Source organism: Canis lupus, chromosome 1 (assembly GCF_003254725.2).
Source record: "Canis lupus dingo isolate Sandy chromosome 1, ASM325472v2, whole genome shotgun sequence".
Classification (NCBI taxonomy): Eukaryota; Metazoa; Chordata; class Mammalia; order Carnivora; family Canidae; genus Canis; species Canis lupus.
The window spans coordinates 87,759,795-87,786,174 of NC_064243.1; the positions used below are offsets into that span (position 1 = coordinate 87,759,795).

Consider the following 26,380-nt stretch of genomic DNA (forward strand, 5'->3'; position numbering starts at 1 on the left):
AAATGATTTCATTCTGTTTTTTTTTTAATCTTTTCTTATAATCATCTCAGATATCAAAACTCTCTTTTAACCAAAACAGTCTCAGTTAACTAATGAATACTAGTAGAATAATCACAAGATGGCCTTTTAGTTGTCTTATTATCTGAAGGAAGGAAAGAACAGAGCAAGTGAAGAACTAGAAAACCAGCCAACCCTCCCCCACACAGACACACTTCCATCTACAGACTTCCCTAGCCTGGAGCAGACTAGCTGAGAAAGAGAAAATCTTTCACCTTAAGTGAAATGCATCATTTTGATGAGATACTTTAATTATTGAAATGGGACCAATAAACTTGTTATGATCAGAGAGTGACCATAAAAATTATAAAATCTGGGATCCCTGGGTGGCGCAGCGGTTTAGCGCCTGCCTTTGGCCCAGGGCGCGATCCTGGAGACCCGGGATCAAGTCCCACGTCGGGCTCCCGGTGCATGGAGCCTGCTTCTCGCTCTGCCTGTGTCTCTGTCTCTCTCTCTCTGTGTGTGTGACTATCATAAAAAAAAAATTATAAAATCTGCACAACATTTTATCCAGAGGTACAAAAAAGAACTCACTCTACAAAGTAGGGTGAATAGATAGTGGAGACAAAGAATACAGGTGTGTGTGCATCTGTGTGATTCCGTCTTTTGAGTGCCATTTGTTCAACATAACAGTAAACATGCTTCAGCAAACTGATATACTGAAAAATTAAAATCTAGTTTCTCTAAGAGTTAAATGAGGCATGACTATTCGCATAGAAAAAGAATTGTGAAGGAAAGTGATCAGATCAAAATGGCAGATGCCTACTTTCATTCCTGTCCCAGATCCCTAGAAATGACAGAGCAGATACACGCTTGAATCAATAAGCCCATGGCTGCATCAAGAGACACAGAAAGTACACTCAATTGGCCTAAATTTATACAGAATTCCCAAAACAGAAAGGCAGATGCATTTGTGCTGATGTTGGAAAAGATGATTCAAAGTAGATCCTTGAAAGGATGTTGGGATCAGTGGCATCAACTCCAAGCTCAGAGATTATGGAAACCATAAGCAAGAGGAGGCCCTGACTCCACTACCCACAAGCCCCAAACATCTTCCTTTTTCTGGTTTAAGTGGTTCTCCTCCAATGGCATTTAAAATTATTCCATTTACAAAAATGTGATCCATATGTCTCTTTCAGGTACTTAGATGTGAACGCAAGAAGCATCTGTAACTACAGTCTTATGGCCAAAATACTATTCTACTATGTGCCAATCAAAGAAAAAAAAACCTGAACCAATTAAGTAAATGATAATTGAATTTCTCAGATCTGGTATAATTATATCCCTTTATATCCCTTTTAGGGTCATTAATTTTTAAATGTCATATTTTCATCCACTACAAACTCATATTTGAGACCTACTTGGCTATTCTTTATCAACTCATTAAAAAAATGTAAGCTTACTTTTGTACTGTTCATTTATTTACCATTTTAAAGTCCAAAATGACTGTAATGCTATTAATACTAATCTTACCCTAATTTGCTCCTCCACATCCTGCTGTTAGTTCCAAAAATGCCTTGGCACTGATCCATTGACTGTATAAGAAAAATCTGTTTGGTAAAACCACTCATGGTTTTCCTTGTTGCTTTATGTCTGACAAGTTCTCATCTTCTATGACATAGTATCAAATGTACCCTGTACATAATTCTCAGTTTTGAGGAAGTTTCCTTCCTCAATAGCAGCCTTAAATGCCAAATGGGACAGAGCCTTTGGTAGTGTTATGAGGACCCTTCAGTGAGGGACTTTACAAATGAAGGAACAATGATAGAAGTGCTCCTGAACATTTTAGTTTGCATGGGACTCATTCTGGTGTAGTTAAGCAGTGTCTGAATAAAGTTTAAACAAAATACCAAGACAAAATACTATAGTTTAACATACTATTTCCTGTAATTGCTTAGACTAGTAAAACAATCAGAGAAAGTCAGTGGTTTGAATGACTGCTCATTTGTGAAACTGCATGCACACAGCCCCATGTGGTCTCCTAAAGCCTTAAGGACCACAGGGGTAGGAATTCAATTACGCCACTACTGAAACCTGACTGGTATGTTTTCAGATTCCCTGGAGGATGGTTCCTTTAGACTCAGCTGGAGAGCTTTGCTGTGGCTGCTGTGGCCACCTCCACTAGGAAGCCATCCCTGATCCTCCCCTCAACCCATTCCAGTTCAGGTGCCCCTCTCAGCATCTTGATCTTCTTCTTTCTATCATAACATCCATCATACACTTTGTCACTGTGGTTGTCCACTTGCACTTTTTCCACAAGCCTGTGAGTTCCTAATGTACAGTGACCTTGTTCTGAATTATGTTTCTTACCCCAGCACTTCACAAAATAATGGGGCCTCAATATATATTTGTGGAATATAGTCATTCTTCCTTCCCTCCTCCTTTCATCTTTACTTCCCTTCCTTCCTTCTTGCCTTTTCTTCTTTGTCTTTTTCCTTCTTTCTTTCCTTCATTCTTCTTTCCTTCCACAAGTATTTATTGAGGACCTGCTCTGTGCCAGGCACCATTCTAGGAAGTGGAAATACAGCAGAGAACAAAACAAAGTCCCTCCTCTCATGGAGCTTGCATTCTAGCCAAGGGATGCAGACAATTCACAACTAGGAAGTCTTAAATCTATCCAGTGATTTAAACAGCATGAAGAAAACTAAAATAAGGGAAGTGGACAGGTAGGGATGGTGGGAATGGACTGCTCTTTTATATACAAATGGAAGTAGCTCACTGAACAAGTGAGGCTTGTAAGTAGGTACAATCAGAAAACCTGTTCTTCCTCTATTATTGCCCATCCATAGACATTTGGAGAGGCAAATTCTTTCTTATGCTCCTTGATAAAATCTAGGACAACTGCCAGGATTTCTGTGGCCATTGTCAGATAATATAAAACACTTTCTGGTTACTTCTGTCCCAAGAGGAGTCTTATTGAAGTAAGTAAAATACCCAGTACCATGTACTAGTCAAAACTGTATTTGAAATGAAAGACTCTTTCTTGTAGTTTGGGTCAGCATTGGCCAGGCGTACCTCAGTAGGGAAGCAGGAGGCACAGTTGGCTTTGTCTCAATTGTCCCCTTTAAACTTCTTTCCAACTCCTCAACTCCCTCTGGCTTCTTGAGGGTTTAAGATGTGAGTGTGGGGATATGAGAAAGGAGAGAGGTAACTACAAGAAAGGTGGAAGTATAATCTTGTTTTGGTTTCCTCTGGGCATGTCTGATGTCTGATCCTCTCTGGAACTGATGGATATTCAAAGTTCGCTATCTTAGGGTATTCTGTAGACCTTGAGATCCCTTCTGAAAACCTTCATTGGTTATGTTCCATGATACAGGATGCCACTGTCTGTACTTAACCGTCCTACCTCAGCCCCTGGGAATCCAGTCAATGTCCTTCCCATCCCTACATGAAGGGCTCTTGGGCAGGTTCTAAAATGGCTCTCTGTCATCTTTCTCTTCTACATAGCCCACATCCAATCCCCAAAAGCCACATCTGGGCCTGAGTATTCAATTATCCTTGTCCCACCAATGTAGCTAGTTCTCCTCTTTCTGCTCTGCTACTTTGGACAGATCACCAGAGCTTTATATCTATAACTTCACCAGGCAGGTGAGACTCACAGTACACCTTTTCGAAACCCTGTTTCTACTCTCAAACTCTTCTTTTGGTTTCTTGGATTTCAATCCTTTCATGTGAGTACTGGCCTAAGGACACCATCTTTGAGGGTTTTGCCTAAGTGGCCTAATATTTCACTTTGGAACACGGAACTATGGATTTGTTTGTGGCCTTTTGGAGTCTCAGCCAGAATGCAAAGAAAGGCCTGTTTAAAATCCTGTTACAAATAAACAATGCTCACGGTAGCCACAGTAGCAGCATTTAAGGGCTTCTGGAGAACTACAGACAGTGAAATGGAAATACTAGTGGACAAAAACAAACAAACAAACAAAAAAACCCACCACTCAGCAGCAATATTGCAAAATGTCAAAAAATGCTCAAAAGACATGTAGGAGAGGACACAGATGGGAATGGAGCTAGCTAGCATGTGTGCTGACATAATCCAGGAAACAGGACAGTGGTGATAGATAAAAGATACCAATGCCCCAACACATATGCATGCCCAAGCCAGAGCAAAAAAAATAATGAGGTTCATTTTCTGCAAAGAGGATGCATGCTGAGGGGTAAAAAGGCCCCTGGGCTGGGAGTGAAATAATTTGCACTCCAAGAGACAGTTTGAGAAGTATTTAAGATGTTAGACTCTGGAACCAGAGGGGGAAAATAGATTTTAATTTTTCTTACACTTTCTTGCTGTTTGACTTTGAACAAGAGATCAAGCTTCACCAGGCCTGGGTTTCCCCATTTATACAGTGTGGTCACTTACAGTGCTAGCTTGAAGAATTGTCCAGAGGATGAAATGAGGCAGTGTTCATGCAACCATCTTATTGAATTGATCCTATTACATTAGTAGGATGTAATCATGAAGCAACTTCATTTCTAATCAAGCTGCCTCTTCCATTCCACATGGATGGCTAGTTCTTTCCTTTTGCTTAATGGGAATTTTAGGCAAGTCCCGTAACTTTTCTAGGCCCCTCAATCTTGAGAAGGATCTCATTTTAGTTATGAAATTTTCCAGTCCAGTGAAATAATAAAAACTGCTAACTGATTAGATTTAAGCCTCTCACCTTCCCAGCTGGGTGCTGCTTTAGGCGTGGAATCCTGCAGCAGATGGGCCTTGCTGTTTCACATGTGTCATACACTGGACTCTATGTCCTCTAAGTTCCAGGACATACCTCTTAATCTCTTTAATAATGAACAACTATTACTTTACAACAAAAACAAAGGTCTTCAAATCAAAGAACTAGACTCAAACTCTCACTCTTCCACTCCCTAACTGTGTGACTTTGAGTAACCTCTAGGAGTTTTGCCTCCTCTCTAAAACAGAGATAATACCACCTACTTTACAGGGTTATTGAAGGTTAAAGGAGACATTGAACAAAATGCTGTGGCTGCAGCAATACCATCAAAACAGCACAAATAACTTACTGAGCACTTGCCATGTGCCAAGCACTGAGTTAACCATTTTATTTGCTTTATTTCATTTAATTTCTCCAATAACCTTATGATGTGCACATTTTATAGGTAAAGTCACTTAAGCACGCAGTGACTAAGTAACCTGCCTTAAGTACCCAACACAGCATAGGAGGGTTGGCACCAAAATGGCGCTCCTCCCTTTATTTTTCCACATTTCACCAGAAGGAAGATTCCAGATCTAAAGAAATCAGTAGCAACTACTTACAGGGGGTTCGTCAGTTCCAAGTCGACAGTATGTTGAATTACACAGCTTTTTTATTTCCTCAGGACCCTCTATATCATAATCTTTTGGATCGGCTTCTCTGTTATGGTGCCTTAAAAAATAAATTAGGATCTGTTAAGGGATGAAGCTTATTTATCATGTATTGCATTTTAAATTTTTTTTAAATTATCCAATGAAAATCTACCATATTTGTGACATTGTTTTAATTATAAATTCACTAGATGTGGGATATATAAAGTATTTTTCATCTCTTTTCATGTAACACTGAGGCTATTTCCTAAAAACAATTTAGCACATGTGATAAAACTATCACAAGAACAATACTTATCCAACACAGCAATTACTCAGTGACTCCAATGAAGTGAACTTTATTTAATAATGTAGATTAGTTACCAAAAGTAAATTCTAAAATAAGACATGGTAATAAATTAGAAAGACAACTTGCCTTTAGAAATTTTTTCTACCATGAATTTTAATTAAATTTTTTTTTCAAAATGAGAAAGAGCAAAGTATCTGCTCATATGGATTTATGACATGTGCTTCCTGCTTCTAAAAAGATTTAGGGACACCTGGATGGCTCAGTGGTTGAGTGTATGCCTTTGGCTCAGGTCATGATCCTGGGGTCCTGGGATCGAGTCCTGCATTGGGTTCCTCACAGGGAGTCTGCTTCTCCCTCTGCCTATGTCTCTGCCTCTCTCTCTGTCTCTCATGAATAAATAAATAAATCTTTTTTTTTTTTTTTAAAGAAGGTTTAAAGGAAGCTGAAAGTTAAACATAAGCTGGAAAAACATGTAAATAGAAGAGGGAAAAATATTCCAAATGTCTTGACTAAAAGAGTGTATAGAAATAATAATAAAGGAGAGATTCGGGAAGAGGGAAGGAAAAAGGAAGTGGAGTGGCCTGCAGCAGAAGTAGCTATTTTTAACAAAGCTTTCTTGGGTGAGATAAAGGAAGCTGAACTCAAACATCCCTCAGAAGGGGCCTTGCTATAAAGGAAAACAGGGCTTGGATTGTGTAAAGGATATTGGGGTACCCCCAAGTTCATTCATCCATCCATCTAGCTATCTAGCTACCTATCCAACTGTCCATTCATTCAGCAAATATTTCAAGTACCTACTACATGGCAGGCAGGGAATGCAATGGAGACCAAGCCTGATGCAGTCCCTTCCCTCAGCTCACACGCTGGTGAGAGATACAAACAAAATAGAAAATTCTACAATGTGGACACAAGGTCATGGAAGCAGAACAGCATCCAGTCACCTTGGATGGGTCACTCTACTCTAAGTCAGGAGGCCCTTTAGGGCCTGACCCTCCACCTCACCTTACTGTACTGGGGCCGGGCTCCTGCTCTGCATTCAAGCTACATCCTTGCCTCTCCACCTCTGAGATGAGAGCAAAACACTGCATAGAACACAGCAGCAAAGGAGTCCAGGGTGAAGCTGCAGAGCTCAGGCATATGAACCCTCTACCCTCCCCACATCTGAGCATTAAATTGCAAAACACTAAAAGCATTTTGGTATCATAACAGCATTCTTTGAGAGCCTCAAAGGAAGCTCTCACTTAAGTCCTTAGGGGGAATACTGACCAACATCAAGAACCAGGAGTGATAGAGCAAATGAGGCCGTGGGTGTAAGTCATTGCTCATGTCCTAGCTATGTAACTTTGAGCAAGTCACTTAACCTTTCTGCATTTCTATTTCCACATGTGTAAAATGAGGACAAAAAAAAAAATACCAATAAGATTTTTGCAAAATGAAAAAAAAAAGCAGAAAGTCTTCCAAATATTGTAAAGTATCACAATGTGTAGTGAACACTAATCTAGCTTTTAAAAACTCTGGTGTACAAAATTACAACTTTATTTTTTCCAAAACTGTACTTAATTTTTTTCCCAAGTGCTCATATTGCCAAGATGGAAAAACCTTAATCTTGGGTCAGTTCTGATCTCTTTCAACTCTCAAGGGACTGTATGGTGCCCCAATGTCAAGAATCCATCTTTGTTGTCATGCTCTCTCCCTGTGGACATTGATGGAAACCTCCTCATCCTCCTTATGGATCCATGCAAATCTCTGCTACACCCTTCTGATCCTGCCACACAGACTCTTGCCTAGACTGGCACTCTGCCACAAGCGTGCCATTATCTAGGCCACCAAGAACTTTCATTTGTCCCTCTCCACTCAGGCTTCCTGAAAACAGATGTCATCCTTGAGCTGTTTGGCCCATCAAGAAGGTTTCATGTCCCTACCACATTGGGCTTGGGGGACACAGAGAAACCCCAGTGTTCAAAACTATTACCCTGGGAATGGAGGGCTAGGCAGTGATAGGTCCCATTTGCTTGAGAATTTCTAAAGCCTTCATTCCAATTTGGGGTCCCAGACAAACCCACACGTTCTCAACTTCTCTGGTGCCCTCCATGAACTCTTCATCTACCATGGGACAAGGTAAACCTACCCTTCATCTATTCTTCCAAATCTATGGTATCATCCTAAGACCCAAGCTTTTGAACCTCAAAGTCAAGAATTTTATGTTTTTGTTGACTGCTGGGTCTTTCTTTCCTGAGCCAATAAAACCAGACTATCTCCCTGGGAGCATAAGAATGATGACGAAAAGCACAGTTAACATTTCAATGTGTGATCCTAGTGCTCACTTTTTTACTATTCACCATGGGCCCACTGCCAGGGTACACAGAGTGTTTTAACTATTTTTTAATCAGCAAATAAAGAATATAATTCATCTTAGATTGTATCCATCTTTATGTCAAAGTAACTGTAAACTATCATTTTTTTAAACTTTTCTTTTAATGGAGGAAGGAGCCCATGAAGGCAAAGATAATTAGTGTCCATGAAAGTCAGGATGTACTATTTTAAGTTGTATTATAACTAGATTATTACAAAAGATGGAGAGACATTCCTTTACTTATAGCAATATCAGTACTAAAAGTCCAGCACTGAAAACATGAATCTATAATGAAAGACCTTCTGTGGAGAACTGAACTAATACAACTGGCATCTCCTAATGCCTGCCAGTTGCCCACAAATGTGCCCACGGTCTGCAGGTTCTGAGAGATACCTGCCCCTACATCTATGAGGTTGCCCCCTACTTCTAAGAGGTTGCCAGCCTAGCAAAGAGAAGTATACATGTTTAAAAATTATAAGATATATAAAATATAATGTAAAATGTAAAAATAAATATTTATTACATACTAAATTCATGTTTAATATGTATAAAAATATAGTAAAAGTGATTAGGGTATTATAAAGAAAATGAGAGAGTTAATTAATTCCTTGATTCTATTATGTCAGGTGAACATTGGCTTGTACCTCAGTTTCCCTGAGATGAACTGAGAATTATACAGTGAAGAAACAAATGAATCAATGGATTGAGAGTCTCAAGTGAAAAGTGACATGTAAATGCAAAATATTAAGTGCAATAATATTGTGTCTATCTACTGTATACTTAGTTGGGTGTTCTTCAATATTTTTTTTAAGATTTTATTTGTTTATCCATAAGAGACACAGAGAGAGAGAGAGAGGCAGAGACACAGGCAGAGGGAGAAGCAGGCTCCATACAGGGAGCCTGATGCGGGACTCAATCCCGTTTCTCCAGGATCACGCTCTGGGCTGAAGGCAGACGCTCAACCGCTGAGCCACCCAGACATCCCTCTTCAATATTTTTTAATGTCAATTAAACCCTACAGCATCTTTATGAGACATATATCAAGGTATTATATAATAAAGTAAAAAATATATATATTTTATATTCTATACATATATATATACATATATTTTATATAGCCTTGTTCTCCTTGCTACCTGAATTTATTAATGGTCACCATACAACTGGCAATAATCTGTCATTTATTGCAATAGAAATCCATTATGAGAAAATATTAAAATAAAATACATAAAATTTACAATGTCTCTGGAGCAGTAACTTTCAAACTCTTTGAGCACAGCCCCCAACCCAGCCCACCCTAACCCATCTTGAGACATTGGTCAATGTCTCAAGATATTTTTAGTTGTTGCATCAGGGTGGGGTGGGTTGTTACTGGTATCCAGTGGATAGAGGCCAGTGATGCTGCTAAACATCCCACCACGTACAGAATAATCCTCCCCCCAATAACAAAGACAGATCTGGCTCAAAATATCAAAACCATCAAGATTAAGAAAGCTCCAGGGAGTAGGTGTATACCAGACTCTTAGATCAGTGGTTCTCAAACCTCTTTCACGAAGCAGCAAAACATTCCCCCCAGATTTGTGGAACCAACGTAAAATCGACAACTTTGTTTTGACAGAAACACTAAAAATAAAATAATCATCTACTGCCTTTAATAGGAAGACCTCTAACACCAAAGATAAGTAAAAACAACCTCAGAGTCCTTTAAACCAAGTAAATTTAGTGGTACCAAAAACTTATTACACTGTCTTTACAATTAGTCTTATCACCTTGGATTAGTAATATGGTCATTGTTGACCAGCACTGGTCTAGTCTACTGACTGGCTTCTGCAGATACTAATTTGTCCAGACATAAATTTGACAGTAGCTGGTCAGCAGTCAGTTCAAGGTCAAAGCTGCTTGAATACAGGTATTCCGTGCTGCTGACTGAACAAAGAACTGTGTCTTCCATGCCAAGCATGCAGGTACTGGCTGACCTTCTTGCTGGGAGAAGGGTCCACAGGACTCTCTGCCATCAATACCAGAATCTTCCTTGACAAGCAGCCTTGCTTCTGCTTAGGATCTTCATCTATCAAGGCCAGAGCTGAGTGCTGTGACTATTTCTTTATGTAAGAAATCTTTATGTAAGAAATCCTCAATTACAACAGAGGAAACTTGCATTCTCTACCCTGTTGTGGGAGAGATACTATGAATATGAATAGAATTGGGAATGGGGAAAGACTGACTGGACAGGATCAGAGTTGCCAACTGTATAAAAAGGAGTTAGGAACTATGACCCTATTGTCAAAAATGCCAGTTAGACTGCTTCAGAGGGGACTGAAGTCAATAGAATCTAGTAGGTCAAAGATAGCATGAGCAGGTCCCATTCTAGACAAATGCTTGATATATACAGCTGGTATAAAACTTCCTGCCACCAACTCTACAACCACCTGAACTCTCAAGATACTGCTCTTCCTATCTTTTTAGGCCTAATGTAGTTCCAAGTAATGCCTTGTCGAAAGAACTTTCTGAATCTGTTTCTGGAGTCCTTTGGGAGCTTGGGTTTCCTATCATAAGAGTTGGATGATTTCACAACAAATTGGATCTGCAAGCCCCCCCTTGAGAAAACACATATGAATCCTCAAGTGAGTTGCAGAACTAAACAAACTCGAGTCCAGAGCAGCCTCAGGCAAGGACCTGCTTCCCTTGGTTGCCCACAGTGGTCCAACTCCCAGTGGAGGACAGGGTGGGATAGGCCATAGGATTCTCCTTGCAGGAAAGGGGACCAAGGTGTTCTCTAGTGGACCAAGTGACACTCAAGTTACACTAAAGTTTACCCTCACTTTCTGTGGTCCCACATTTATGTGAGAGAAATGAAGTAGGGGTTTGCAATAAAACCTATTTGCTGCTCCACTTTTCACATTTTTTCTTTATAATTATGCATTAATGAATTTGCCTTCTCCTTACACTAGGAGTATATTAGATACAGGAATTATTCTTTATTCATCTTTGTGATCTCAATGCCTAGCTTAGTCTAACACATAAATGCTCATTGAATCTTAAATGATTGATTGATTGAATGTTCTTACATTGTGTTACTGTCACCTTAATGTAAATGTTGAAAGCAGAGGCTTTCAACTGTGTCCATAAAAATAAAGAGCATCCTAGGCTCACTCTGCAAAAGCACATATGAAGAAGGAATGATTATGCATATAGAGATGCTAGTCCTTTGCAACAAAAACTTGTCTCCAGAGGAATTATAAATCTACTTGCTGAATGGGAAAGCTCTCAACATACATATGCATTACACTGATTACAATGGGGGTGTGAATCAGAGCAATATCTGACATGAGAACAATGAAAATCCCAGCCCTTCTAGCTTCTAGTTACTTGACAAGAGACACATTTTCTTTGCAGATTTCAAAGATGTTGAAAATGTTTAGTTAAGACTCCAGATGGAAGAATATATTAATTTTAAATTTTAGAATTATCAAAGTAGTTCACTACTCTGTCAGTTATTGTATTTTCTAATATAAATCTAACCCACATGAGAAGAGAAAGATAACTTTTCTATTAGGTTTTATAAACATCTGCTATCTAGAACTTTAAAAGAAAATTACCCCAGAGAGTCAGCTATATTTCCTGACATCTCAGAAGCATAAAACGAATAGAATCAAAAACTGCAAAGAAACACTTGACAATGCTCTTTAAAGATTTCACGGGAAAATGATTTACATGCCAAGCTAATGTTATTTAGTGGCACATTCATCAAACTGACAAATGAAGACTTTTAGACATATTTGCAGAGTCATAAAGAAAATCCTATGTCCTTGGGAGAAATGGTGACATTTCAAACATATGAAGAGGGACTTTCATTTTCAATGTCTCATGCCATACATGATTTGTGCATCTATAACCTGAAACCACAGAATTTGAAGCCTCAAAAGAAAATCATTTGACAAAAGTTAAGTGAAGTCATCTTCTTCACTGGACATATATTGAGGGGCATGTAAATAAGACCCATCATTATTATGGATTTTCATCATAGAAAATCTTCAGAAATAGGAGGCCCTACAGAGAATATTGGGAGGAAACAAAAAATATTATAGTGGGAGCCTGTGTCTAAACAGTTTAAATGTTAAATATATATTGTCAGTCTGAGTAACTGCCAAACACATGATTTTGAAAACAGCTGAAGGAACATGTATTAGACAGAGTGACACTATAATTGATTACTCTACCTGGAACACTTTCAGAGGGAAATGAGGTACTAAGTACCCTGGGAGTGGTGAAAACCAGGACTGTGCTGGTCAAACCAGGATCAGGACGTTCTGTTACTCCATGTTTCTACAATTGGACCTCAGTGATCTTAAAATCTTACAATGTTTCTCAGGGTTTCTTTGATCCTCCCCTCCAGAATCAACTTATATCAACTGGCCAAAGACACTCTGGGACATGGAAGAGTAAGACGAAAGAGTTTTTTAAGTGTATTCTACATTAGTAATTACAGTAGTCCAAAGAAAACCTTGACCATATATCTTACATGAATGGCATGAAGACCAGTTTGCCTCTCTGCAAAACAAAAAGCAAACACCTGATTACATGTATAAGCTCCTTTCCTAGAGTCATAATATTTAAATAATTGGTTTAAATAATTTCAATTAACCATTCTAGAATAACATCAAAACACTTTATTACATGAGCCTAAAGGCCCATTTTAATGTACACTTCTGTGAACTCATGAGCAATGCATATTGACTAGATATTACAAGGTTTTCCGGTTTCAAAGTAATTCATTTCATTCACATTTGAAACAAATGAACAAGCCTTTCTTCACAAATAGAATCTAAAGTTTAAGTATTCTTCCATTATGAACATAGTTATACAAATGAGCATTTTCCCCATGCCTTCCTAGAAATCCTTCAAAATGCAACAAAGGAAATGGAAAAATCAAAAGCAAACTAAATTTTTGGCAAAGTCAGAAGTTCTAATCCCCAGATCACATCATGTGCAAGGGAAATGAGAGAGTCCCAAAATTTGGGGCCTGAAATGTTAGAAGAGCCAGCAACTTTTAGTTCTCAAACAGTAAGAGAGAAAACTCAAGAAAATCTTTTCAGACAAAGTTCTATCAAAGCTGAGCCTAAGGGTACCTGGGTGGCTCAGTGGTTAAGCATCTGCCTTTGGCTCAGGTCATGATCCTGGGATCCCAGGATCGAGTCCCACATCGGGGTCCCCGCCCCTCTGTCCATGTCTCTGCCCCTCTCTGTGTGTCTCTCATAAACAAATACAATCTTAAAAAAAAAAAAAGCTGAGCCTTGCAGGAAAGTTCATCCCATTGTTAGATGCTCCCAATGCATTAAGTAGCATTCAAGCAAATGTCTGCCTAAGGAGATAGTCAAACAGAAATTCCCAGGGTTTCTGATTTCTGTAACTATAGCAGTCTCAAAGTGATATTCAAGGTATTTATTAAAGGAGAAAAAAATAAAGAAATCTAGCAGAATTTTGTCTACGATGAATTGAAAGTGAAGTTATCAGTTGGAACTAACTGGATTCAAACAAATAAACTTACAAAGTTCTTAAAAACCATTCTTCCAAATAAGCCAGGAGTCTGCATTTAAAATCCTTTAACTGGGACACCTGGGTGGCTCAGTGGTTGAGCATCTGCCTTTGGCTCAGGTCATGACCCTGGGGTCCTAGGATCAAGTCCCGCATCATGTTCCTCATGCGGACCAATTCCACATCAGGAACCTGCTTCTCCCTCTGCCTGTGTCTCTGCCTCACTCTCTGTCTCTCTCATGAATAAATAAATAAAATCTTTTAAATGAATGAATGAATGAATAAATAAATAAATAAATAAATAAATAAATAAATTCCATCCTTTAACTGTTCAATATTTAAAACATTCTTTGGGGAATGCCAGGTGGCTCTGTCAGTTAAGCATGCAACTCTTGGTTTGGCTTAGGTCATGATCTCATGGGTTGTAGCACCGAGCCCTGTGTCAAGCTCTGCACTAAGTGGGGGGTCTGCTTGACATTCTGCTCTCTCCTTCTGCTCCTCCCCCTTCATGCTGTCTCTCCATCTAAAATAAATAAATAAATCTTCCAAATAAATATATTCTTTGGCCCCCAAACTTTTGGAAACAGGAAATGAACTGAGAGAGCCAAACAGTTCATAGGAGGGCATAGTCAACAACATCCATTGCATATGCGGCCAAGGAGAAGAATAGAAAAGATCACACACAAGGCACAGCCAAGGACCACAGAGAACAATGGGAAAGGGAAGCTACTTCCAGAAAACAGAATTGGGGTCCAACCAAGAACATTCCTGACACCAGTGTAGGGCTCACTAACAATGTGTACCTGACAGGACTTCAGAATGAATGTGGACAAATGACAGCCCTGTCACTTCCATCCTTCCTTTTTCTGAGCAAGAGTGCTTATTACAGTTATCCTGTCCCCATCCCATCATTGTGTATTCAGAGCAGAAAATTTTTTTCTTTTCCTTTATGGTTTTTTGAATCAAGTAGAGCTACCACTAGACTTAGTAGAGAGAGACAATAGCTTAACATGTGGAGACCTTGAAATTTTGACCAGTGAGTGGTTAGAATTGGGTCATCATCTCTGGATAAATAGGTGAACATACTGCACATGAAGTGTGAAGCCAGTATTTGGTGACCTGCCTAAATACAATTTGAAGGGCACATGGAACTTTTATAAAAATTAAGAAAAATATTTTTAATATGTTTGAAAGATATGACAATTCAATAAAACTGAAAACTTATTAACACGCTTTTAAAGATATCCTTCTTCAATCTGAACATACTTAAATACGTCAAAGATCAAAAATAAATATAAACTTAAATTGTTGAATTTCTAAAAAATACCAATAAATTGAAATATCACTTACAGGAATCCATAGAATATAGCTATAGTAGTACCCAGAAAAAAATTCTAAGCTTTAAGTACTTATATCAGTAAAAATGAAACAATGAAAATAAGTATAACATCTAAAAGAACAAGCAAGCCAAAAGAATCCAGAACAATACAGCAATTCAAGATAGAAGAGCAGCTAAATGCAGAATTAAATAAGATAGAAAACAGAATAACTGAATAAGAAAGCAAAATAGATACATCTAAAAAAATCAAGAAAAGGAGCAGGAGAGATATAAACAGAGTCGAGGGATATAATATTCACACTGTGGAATATCATTAGGCAATAAACAAGAAATAAAGTACTGATACTTGCTACAGTATGGGTGAAACTTGAAAACATTATGCCAAGTGAAAGAAGCCAGTCACATAGGACCATAATATTATTATATTCCATTCATGTGAAATGTCCAGAATAGGCAAATTCACGGAGACAGAAACTGGGTCAGTGGTTCTTAGAGCTTGAGGGTTGAGGGGATTTAGGAGTAACAACTAAAAGGAAAAGGATTTCTTCTGTTGTTAATTAAAATGTTCTAAAATCAACTGTGTTGATAGGCATACAACTTGGTCAATATACCGAAAGCCATTTAATTATATACCTTTAAATGATGATATGTAGAGTGAGTTATATCTTAATAAGGTTAAGAACAGGAATAACCAAAATAGAAAAAAAAATTTCAAAGCATTAAAGACTACTTTCCATAACTCTATGCAAATATATTTGGAAAGCTAGGTAACACACATAACTTTCTATGAAAAGCAATTCACCCAAAATTGTCCTCGGTAGAGACAGAAAGTCTAAATAAACAATGTCCAAAGAAGAAACAGAGAAAGGTGTCAAAGAATAAAAGAGTTATCCATCAAACAGTATCATGCCCAGATGATTTTGGTGTGGAAGGAGATTTCTTATTTGCACCTTGATGTCTAGCAGGATGTTCGACATGCCTTGAATTACTCAGATGTCAGAGGTAGAAGGGCATGGATAGGGTCATAAGATCTAGAATGAATCTTGTTACATTCACTGCACTCATTTCAATGTAAGTGTAAAAAATCACAAGCAGCTTTTCCAAAGTATTTATATTTATTATAAGGTTATTTAACAGACAGGGGAGCCTGAGTGACTTAGTTAAGCAACTGACTCTTGATTTCAGCTCATGATCTCAGGGTCACAAAATCGAGCGTCACATCAGTCTCCATGCTTAGTGAGGAGTTGCTTGAGATTCTCTTTCTCTCTCTCCCTCTGTCCCTCCCCTTGCTCTCTCTCTCTCATATAAGTCAGTAAATCTTTAAAAAAAAAAAAAAGGATTGTTTAACATATATAACAATTAAAAAAAACATACAATCTATCCAGACTAGATTTCTCTAATAAATCACATAATATATATACTTCTTTTAAGGTCTAGATAGGCCACAATATGTTAACCAATAGGAAACTGCCTTCAATGAAATTTTGGTTGCTTTGTGGGTATGTACCTCTACAATGATAACAGGTGCCACTAAGCTCTGAAAGCTCAGAAATATTATACAACAATAAATAGAGAATTCCTTTTCTGTGATGATCTATTAGTTTTCCTGTTTATACCCTTCCTATGAATGACCATATGTAAATTAGCCAACCTGAATGTGTTGGCTTTAGATATATATTAGCTCTGTTGTCTCCATCCATCTGGCTATAGATTTATGGATACATAACTTAAGTATTATCTGGACAGATGGTAAAATGCTATTAAGATAATGTGATCCTCCCTAGAACTAAAAGTCACAATACTTGTAATCACATACTTGACATCACTAGGGACTGGTAATTATGCAATCAAAAATGGCCTCACCTATTACCAAACACTCCTGTGGAAGGGCTAGTAACGCTTTCACTTGACAACTAACTAATGTGCCCCTTTTAGTAGGCCTAAGTACTCCTCTTGGATGTTCCCAGGACATCCTGTTTACCCTAATCCTGCCATGTAACACAGTGCATGGTATTTGCCTGGTCAGCCTTCACCACTCTGATCTGATAAGTAATCTTGACCTCACTGTCAAATCCCAGACTTAGTAGAGTGCCTGCAACATAGCAGTGGTTTAATAACAAATATATATTTTTAAACAAATGCTATTCAAAAAAAGAGCTATTTAAAAATAAAGATATTTTTAGGTCATTTTTTTAAAAAGCTGATTTAATGCTTCTGGCTCCTGCTTGAGTATCTCAGTATTTTTCCAAGTGTTTAAAAAAATCTGACGAGTCATTCATACATTTTAATTTCAAAATATTCTTCCTACCACTTTCTTTTTTTAATTTAATGTGTTTTTTTTTTAAGATTTTATTTATTCATTTGGCTGAGTGAGAGAGTGAAAGAGCACCAGCAGTGGGGAGGGGCAGTGGGAGAGAGAGAAGCAAGCTCCCCACTAAGCAGGGAGCTGGATACAGGGCTCTATTCTAGGACTCCAGGATCATGACTTGTGCCCTTCTTCCTACCATTTTCTATAAAAGAAAGCTAAATTCCTTGCAATAAATAAATAATATGTTAATTCTTCCATTTGATTGAACCTAGAACAATCTGATTGGGGATCTAGCATCTTACTAAAGAAACATATATTTCTTCTGCCAATTAATGGTTAACACATCAAAACTTAGTTAAGTTAAAATAAAGAAAATACAGTGTGACTAATAACAATTAAAATGTAATTGTATTTAAAAATGAAATAAGATAAACAGTAGTAAAAGATCAGTGTCTAGCAAAAACAGTAATACAATATTCAAATCTACTCAGAACTTTTTCAAAACATTGTAAAAATATATTTAATGTCAACAGAGATTTATGTTTTCTGTCCATTATACAATAGATCAATTTTTTAAAGTGCATTGTGTTAAGTGCCGGTTAGGTGGGGTGGTGAAAGTTTAAAGTCAAAATAACAGCCAATGCAGGAAATCCTTAATATATTAATGTGTATATTCTAAACTTTTGCTATAAAATTGGGTGTTTGGAACATGGAATTCATTCTCCATGAAGTAGCAATCTATAGGATATAGCAGATAGATATCTTTAGGATAGAATGGAATATAGTAGATACCTATAGGATTTTGAGTTCAGCACTCCTTTCTCCTGGGTATAACTATCTTATCCCATGGTTGCTGGAGAGTTGACATATTTCCACCTAACCTTGACTCTTTGGATGACCCCAAATAGATACCTGGCCCAAGAATGCACATCTAACCTGAAATTTTGAATGCAGAACTGAAAATATCTTAAAACCAACCTTTTTCCTTTTTTTGTAGGATAAAGATATGATACAAATACCAGAACTGCAGCAACCATGTTTTCCATAGTTTTCAATGACAAGATGAAGCAAACACACAAAGAGGAGGAGAGAGGAGAAATTAAACAAGACCTGGTTGCATTAGCATTTTTTATTCCAGTTATTCCTAAGGTGTAGCTGCACCCTTATCTTCCTTCTCATCTGGTAATTAACCATTCTATGAATATAATGAGCTGATTCATTCTCTTCTTTCCTCAGGCTAGTGCAAGGTAAGTATCTGTGACTTGGAATCAAAAAAAAAAGTCTGACCAGTACACACAGACAATAGTACCAATAGGTGGCTTCCCTGGCCAATTCAGAGTAGTTTATCTAATAATATTAGGTGTAGTGCTTTAAAAAACTTGAACCCATGGCATCTGGATGGCCCAGTTGGCTAAGTGACCAATTCTTGATCTCAGCTCAGATCTTGATCTCAGGGTGCTGAGTTCAAGCCCCATGCTGACCTCCACACTGGGCAGGGAGCTTATGTAACAACAGCAGCAACAACAACAACAACAACAAATCTTGAGCCCTGAGCCTGGGTATCACAGTGTCCACAGACTGAACCTCATCTTATCAAAATGTCAGTAGGCCCCACAATCTTCTTATCTTCTCCCCCATGCCCCACACCCTTACCTATGATGTGGTCTTTGGTGGCTTCTATGGCCCAGGTGGACATGGTCCCAAGAGTAAGTAGAGGGTAGGCTCAGGCAGAGGTAATTGTATACTGCAATGATCTTTCCTAACCCAAGTGCATGCACATGTGGAAACATCTGTCCCATAATACTCTACCTTACAAGGGTTCATCTTGCAAGCAAAACTTGCAAGATGTTTTATTTTGGCCATCAGTTAAGTTAAGTAAAACCTCATATAAAGGTCAAGGCAAAGAATTCTATAACCACTAGTTTTCAGGAAGAGAATTTGATTGGAATTTCATAAAGGAGAATAGCACTGAAAGAAAAATTCAGTCAGCGCAAAAGGATGCAGTGTGTCCTGGATTTCATCTTAAAAATAGAAAATAAGGTGCTTTCCCCAAAACTACTACATTCAAAATCATTTGTGGGTATGTGCGTATGTTGAGGAACAAGAATGTAGGGCTGGATTAAAAATAACTGTGGCATAGAAGCTACCATTATAGAACAGAGACAAGAATGAAAGGGTGGTTAATCCGAATGAATGTGAATAACATCATCCTTTTTACCCAATATAAAACTAGCAATTAAAAAGATATTTTAAAAAGACTCATAATAAACCATGAAGAGTGACTCAGACTCTAAAAGAGATGAAGCACTGTGTCTACATTCCGATCATTTAGAGAATGTTTGCTTCAGGGGAAGAGCTGTAGCAAATGACATCAAATTTTTAAAAGTAATTTTACTTCATTCCTATTATGAGGATAATACATGTTCATTATAGAGAATGTAGAAATGGCAAAGAGGAAAAAAGAAAAGACAAATAATGCACAAATGTACCTATGGAGTAATAAGTATTTTGTGTTATATGGTGAATGTCCTTTCAATCACTTTTCAGTGCATATGAATATATACCTTTAACAAAGGAATTCATTACATCCTGGTCCTTTTTTTAACTTAGAGTGAGATTGAATTGGCAAATATTCATCTTTTCAGTTTTCTTTGCTTAACTCTGTAAAATAACCTTTGCTCTAATAAATCAGAAGCATCCACATCTGTCTTGGAAGGATTTAGGATTGTTTTGACAGGAATATGAAGGGAAATAAAGCATGGCTGATTAACTTCTGACTAATAAAATGGAATTTCCAAGTACTGAGATCTTTTTCTTGAAAGTCATTGTGGAGAAATAAAAGGTCTACATTTCTTCAACTTCTATTCACAAGACCCAGAAGCTTCCAAACATAGCTCAGATAGGGTGACCTTACAATTTATCTTTATGAGCAAATCACTTTAGAAAGTGAAAGAAACGGCTCTAGATAATTCCCAGGCCAATGGGAGTAAACTCTCTTTGGCAAACCACAGTGTGACACACTCTGCATAGGGTATTTGATGGAAGCTGTGAGAGTGCCAGCTACAGGGCTGGTGTGTTGAGGAATGAGGGGCCCCTACCACAGTGGCTACAGGGTGACGAGCCTAAGTCAGGAGCATGGGGAGGATAAGCATGACGTGGGGATCTGTAGGGCTAGCAAGAGCCAAAGTGGAACTAAGTCTATAAGCAGTTCATCCTCAACAAAGTGGATTAGTCACAAATTCGTCAGAAGCAGGTCCAAGACATTGGACAAAGGATGAGGTGAGCAAGAACAAGAACCCACACATAACCTGGGGGCTTCACTCCGCACCACCAAAATAACATAAATCTCAGTTCCTCACACACACACAACACAGATGCTGCTGGGGAAAGGAGAGTGTAGAGGACAAACGACTCAGAAATAGTGGGCGCCATTCTGAAAGAGACTATTTTAAATTAAAACAAGCTGTTAAAACTTGAAGAGACAGATACCTTTTCATTGGCAAGTTTGAATTTTTTTCCTGGTAACTAACAACTGAAAATCCATGGGGATCAATTTTAGAAAATAAATTTTATATATGCATCTGAGTTGTGTGCAAATTTCTAATTCTGCTAACCACTTGATGGTGAATATATTTGCATGTCATTGGTCTACTATTACATCACCTCAAATGGTCACATGATATTATAATTTAGAACTGTTTTTTTAAGCATGAGTTAAGAAATAAAAATACCTCTTTAAAGTATAAATTCATTTGTCCCTATATAAACTCAAAATCTTCTTAGTATCTGTCAGTCCCTGGTAAGTTATGCACTGCAAGTAGAAAGAGGACAAATTTAGCTCCCAATTTTAAATTCTTCACCATTCAGATCTGAAGAGTACATTATACCCCCTCTAAGTTCACTTATACAGAGGTGAGCAAACATGCTTCCGTGTCTTCCTGTTATATCAGGATCATGGCTGTGAGAATCGACTCTGGTTTTATTATGAATTTATGCTATCTTGTAGACTTTTACTCTGGGCCTTTTTAAAATATTAAACAGAGGGTCCATCCCAGTGCCTTTTGGGTTTCTGTGTGTGTTTGTTCTATCTGCTCATTTGTTCATTTCTCTGATGAACATTGAGTACCCACTGTGTTCTTACCCCTTGCCCTGAGGCTTGCTCTTATTTCTCATTATTAACCAAAAAAAGTCTCTTTAAGTAAGGGCTCTTCTCTCTTCTCTCCAAAGTTTATGTTGTGTGCATGGAAACCACATAACCAAACTTTTTAAAAATGTACATAAAATAGGAGTTAATAAGCATTCGGTTGAGGGCCTGAGCTGTTAAAAGTAGGCAGATGGTGGCTTAGTGGAAGGGAAGCATTTATGGATTTCAAAAAAGAGGCAGGCTGCACTATGTGGTTACTAAAGGTTTTCCGGTTTACCTTTTTGTCCTGTTTTGTGAGTGTGTATTGGAGATATAAGGAGAAGCATGATGGCTAGAGAAGGTCTGTGTCACGCTAGCACAGAGCCTGGAGTCATGTGAAGGACTCCAAATACTGCCAGGTTAGTCCCTGAGAAAGTCTCTGATTAAATTCAGGAAGAATGATACAGCAAATTGGAAAACGCATCTCTATTTTCTTTGTAAGTACACTAATGTTATCTTGTGGCCTTGGAAGCGGGTTCTCCTGTGACTGTGGAGTCTAAATACAATAGAGTGTAAGTCTGAAGAGCATCACAGAAAGCTCTTTAATTTCTTTCCCCAACCCAAATGTTTTCCTGTAGAAATCTGTAAAACTGAACTTCCCTGCCCCACGATTAACACTGCATTTTATTTTTCTTCCTTTCTTCCTTTCTTCTTCTGTTTTCTTATTAAAGGGAAGGGGGTGAGGAAGGGAAGAGTAAAATGCCTAGGCTCTTTAATTAGGGCTTAGATAGTGGAGAAAAGTAATTGAAATATACATAAAATTAACCTGCGCTCTTAAAACTCTAGGTGTCACCATGGAGACCAGAGCATGAACTGTCTCCATGGAGACTTGAATGAATTTTTGGGCTTCAAATTATCATCATTTATTACCTGATGTCGATTTGAGCAATGAAGAGATGAGTTAAAATACATACATTAAAAATATAAGAAGTAGCCTCACATCAGAAAATTTATTAAGGGCAAATCTAGTTGTTCTGGTTCTTAGTATTCCGTTATTCCAATGAATGGGAAGATATCCCAAGAGATTTCCCCAAAACTCAAAATTTCTCATGAAATCATCTAATAACATAGCTCCATAAATGCTATAGGAATGAACAGAGAAAAATAATTTCTAGAAAAGTCCTCTCTCACTCAAAAGCGTCAGTGTGATGCAGGTGATATGGCTGTGTCTATCACTCCAGCTGCAAGGAAGATATGGTGGCTAGGCAATGTCTAGTAATGAGCCAGAGATACTTTTAACAACCATTCTGGGCATATCACTTTATCAGGTCTCTTGTATATACAACTGTTTTATTATGTGAAGTCAGACAGACTTGTATTACCTGCAACATAAAGAGAAACACAGAAATCATACAAATGTTTAAACTCTATAAGCAGAGGTTAAATCAGAATTTTTCCCAGTTACATATTCTACTTCGCAAACCTAGAGGTACAGTCACTTAATTGATCAAAACACTCAGTTGAGAGGCCACTCGAATGGTATGTCATAGTAAGTATTCATCAATTAAATAAAAATCGCTCATAAAAGATTAAAATTTAGTAAGAGTTTTAATATATAACAAGTCAATAGAAAACAAACAATTATGACCAGAATACATAAAAACAAAATAGTTGACCAGATTATTCATTTGGAAATGTATATAATTGAACTTCATGTAGTTTTTTTTTTTTTTTTTTTTAAAGACAGATCTTGGTGACTGGTTGGATATGGAAGGGAAGCAAGGATGTCAACGGTACAGCCCGCTCAAAGAAATACAAGTATTTCTCATTGTTTAGGTTGTTATGTCCTATAAAATTGTCACAAAAAACTAGTAAATACTGAACCATTGCTCCTAGGAGAAATAAAAGAGTAGGTTCCTGTAGCTTCTGTTCACATTTTCATCAACCAATCAATATATAGCACGGTTTTATGTATGTTTCTGTTTAAATATGTTATTTAATATCTTCTGCTGATTCATTCACATTGAAGTCACAGCCAACAGCACTGTAACTCGTAACTACTGAATGAAGCTTGTGTGACACATATTTTCTCCACAAGGCACATCACAGCCTTCTTGTGCAGAACACTAGATAGCACTTCAGCAGTATAAGGGCTATATTAACAATGAAATCACCAGCAAAAAGAATAAAAATGCTAAATAGATCATGGGGGGGAACACTTGTTTACAGTATGAGAGCTGAAATAAGAAGGCAGAGTTGTCACTTCATCTGATCTCAACTGGGAGTGTTGAGGGAGGTGTGAGGGTGAGGAGTGACTAAAAAACTTTGCCTCTCTGCACGTATCCATAAATGACCATCAAATTGCCTGAGTATTGATTTGGGGTTATAAATACATTTTAGCAAGTAGGCAAATTCACAAATACAGAATCTGCAAATAATGAGGATCAACTATAATCACAGACTCTAGAGAACTATTTCTATTTCCCTATGAGTTTGCTTCTTACTATGCCATTGCACTTCCCTATGAGGGAAATGTTCTCTTTTGTTCATCTATGGAGCTCCTATTCTTCCTCCTAAACCCTGCTCAGGAAACCATACACATACACAAACCTCCTCTTGATGCTACCTTTGCTTCTTATACTCATCTCTGTTTTGCACAAATCAAATTACACTGAATTTACTGGCATTCTCCTTTACAGATCTATGAAATTTCTTGAGGTCCATGACCATGTCCTAATACATGTGCATAACCTTTATTGTGCTTACTATGTGCCAGGCTTCACATACAATGCCGTGTTTAATCTTACGATAATCCTATCATCTCCATTTTACAGTTGCAGAAACAGAAGCCTAGAGCAGTTATGTGACTTGCCATATCACATGCTGCAGAATTGATATTCAAACCTAGAGTCTAAATGTTTAACCATTATATTATCCTAAAAAATTAATATTAGCCACCATACATTATTGACTGTGTACTATGTCCAGACATGCTGTTAAATGCTTTGGATAAATTAATTCATTGAGTCCACTTTATCTGTCTCTGTGTCTCCAACACATAGCAAAGTGCATGACACATGAATGTTTGTTGAATCGAATTTATTTCCTCCTGTTCCCAAACGTTCTTTCTAAAACCGACACCATAAGAACTCTCTACATTTTCATCAATGACCAGAATAACTTTCTGTGTTAGACCACACTTCTCCCCCACCAAATTCCTTATCTCCTTCTCATGCATGTTCTTCTGTGATCTTGTTATTGACGTCCACGATGTCCAAAAGTCATGGTAGAGCAGAAGAGAGCAGAAACACTGCCCACTTGAAAAAGGTCTTTGTCTTCAACAGTAATTTCTAATAGCAATTTATATTATGACCTACATCTTTATAGAGTAACAAAGTCATGGAAAAGCTAAGTGTTTTGCTTGAGGTCTATGAGGTAACCCCTGTATGAGGATAAAAGAGGATTTTCTACTTCCCAATCTATCTAGCCTCTCATTTTGAGTTCAAAATAGGCACAGAGTCAGTTTCAGAGATGAGAAGTAAAAGTAGGGGGAGGGGGCTTGTAGGAAAGTGGGTAGGCTGTAGAAAGTTTGCAAGACAGAAACTGTAGGGTTCACATATATTACATAAATGAATGGGATCAAGGAGGATTTAGACAAATTAACTCATCTCCCTCCTGCTGTTCCCTAATGGACTCTTCCTTTTATGAGTTATCTCAGAAATGTGGTTTCCAGGCCTCTGCAAACACTCTCACCTCCATCCTTCATGTGGGTGCTCTATGACCGCTGGTGGACAGGTAGCTGGCTGTAGCAGGTCGCAGTGCATCTGGGGCGCTGCTCTTGGAGGCTTTCCTAGCTCTTCCTCACTCCCACCCTCTTTATCTCTCCTTTGAAGATCTTTCCCTTTTTTTTTCTCCCTTGTCTCCTCTCCCAGTTCTCTCACTTGTCTCATCTTTTTCTTTCTCACCTCTTCCTTTTTCCTTTCTCCACTCTTCTCTTCCTCTCCTTTCACTGTCTTCTCTGTTTATTCCATCCTCTCCACCTTACTCCCTATTACTCTCCTTTCCTCTCCTCCCCCATTCCTTCCCCCAGCAGCCGGGAACTGCAAAGAGCTCGCTCACCAAGAATACACCAACACGGGTTTCGAGTACTTCTTGTGATGGGAGCGGAGGCTGAGGGAGCCCTTGCGCTCCAGCAAGTCCGTGGGTCCGAGTTCAAACCAGTGTTGCCTACTGCTGCACCAGTCTGGGCAGGAGCTGTCAAAACCCTCCATCGAGGCCGGCCACATTCAGACCTCGGAGGATTTCTTTCTGAACCTGTTCTGCTCCCCACGCCAACACTCACCAGGATTCGGCGTCTCTCATCTCCTGAGCAACCTGGGGCGGGGTCAATGGAGGGGGCGGGGCCAGCAGAGGGGCGGATCCCTCAAACCTAGCTGCCCGGGTTTCCAAGACAAATTGGAAACTACACTTCCCAGAATGCAACGAGGAGACCGACCCGCCTACAGAGAGGTTGGGAGGGACGTCCTCGGCCTCCTGGCATCTGTACTTCTTCGCCCGCCCACCAGCCTCATCCTCCCAGGGGCCGGCGGAATTAAGGGGGACCGGCGGGTCAGTTAAGGGCTAAGGGGACCAGAGCCCACAGCAGGTCTGCCCCCGCTGTCCTTGCAGAAGTTCTTTTTACCTTCCATCATCTGTTGCCACCACACCTTCTACATACAAGCATATACATTTAACCAAAAGGGAGCAAGAGAAGATCCTTCCAACCCCAAATGTAGATTTTCTGATGAGGAGGAACAGAATCTTTCAGCAAATGAGCCAAAAAACCTGGGGATGAAGAAGCCCTTACTGGTTCTGGTTTCCGCTACTTTCTTAACCTTTGTGAACACGAGTTTCTTCCTGAAAAAAACAAAGTAGAGGATGGGACCGAGGAGGGGGCAAGATAGATAGAAGAATCTGAGGTGCCTTCAGACTGTAACACTGAAAGACCCAACCTCCAGGTACAGCTCAAGGCTCCAGGGCATTCAGCAACCGGAGACCTGCGGGTTCTCATTTTCAC

General features: G+C 38.6%; 1 protein-coding gene across 10 annotated transcripts in view; it reads right to left on the bottom strand.

The window, feature by feature from the left end:
• CFAP95 (cilia and flagella associated protein 95) overlaps window positions 1-26,380 on the bottom strand; it is a 134,709-nt gene that overhangs the window by 63,404 nt on the left and 44,925 nt on the right. For 3 of the 10 annotated variants that reach the window (XM_025423349.2, XM_025423350.3, XM_025423346.3), the window contains one exon: window positions 5,330-5,438. Coding sequence is in view for 3 of the 10 variants with exons in the window: in XM_049092150.1 (XP_048948107.1) it covers window positions 5,330-5,438; window positions 25,078-25,274 (306 nt within the window). In the remaining 7 variants the exon portion in view is untranslated. Of the gene's footprint in view, window positions 1-5,329; window positions 5,439-20,932; window positions 21,013-22,515; window positions 22,707-25,077; window positions 25,357-25,443; window positions 25,661-26,380 lie in introns of those variants that run through there. The other 7 variants (XR_007401172.1, XM_049092150.1, XM_025423348.3 and 4 more) reach the window with 6 other exon arrangements.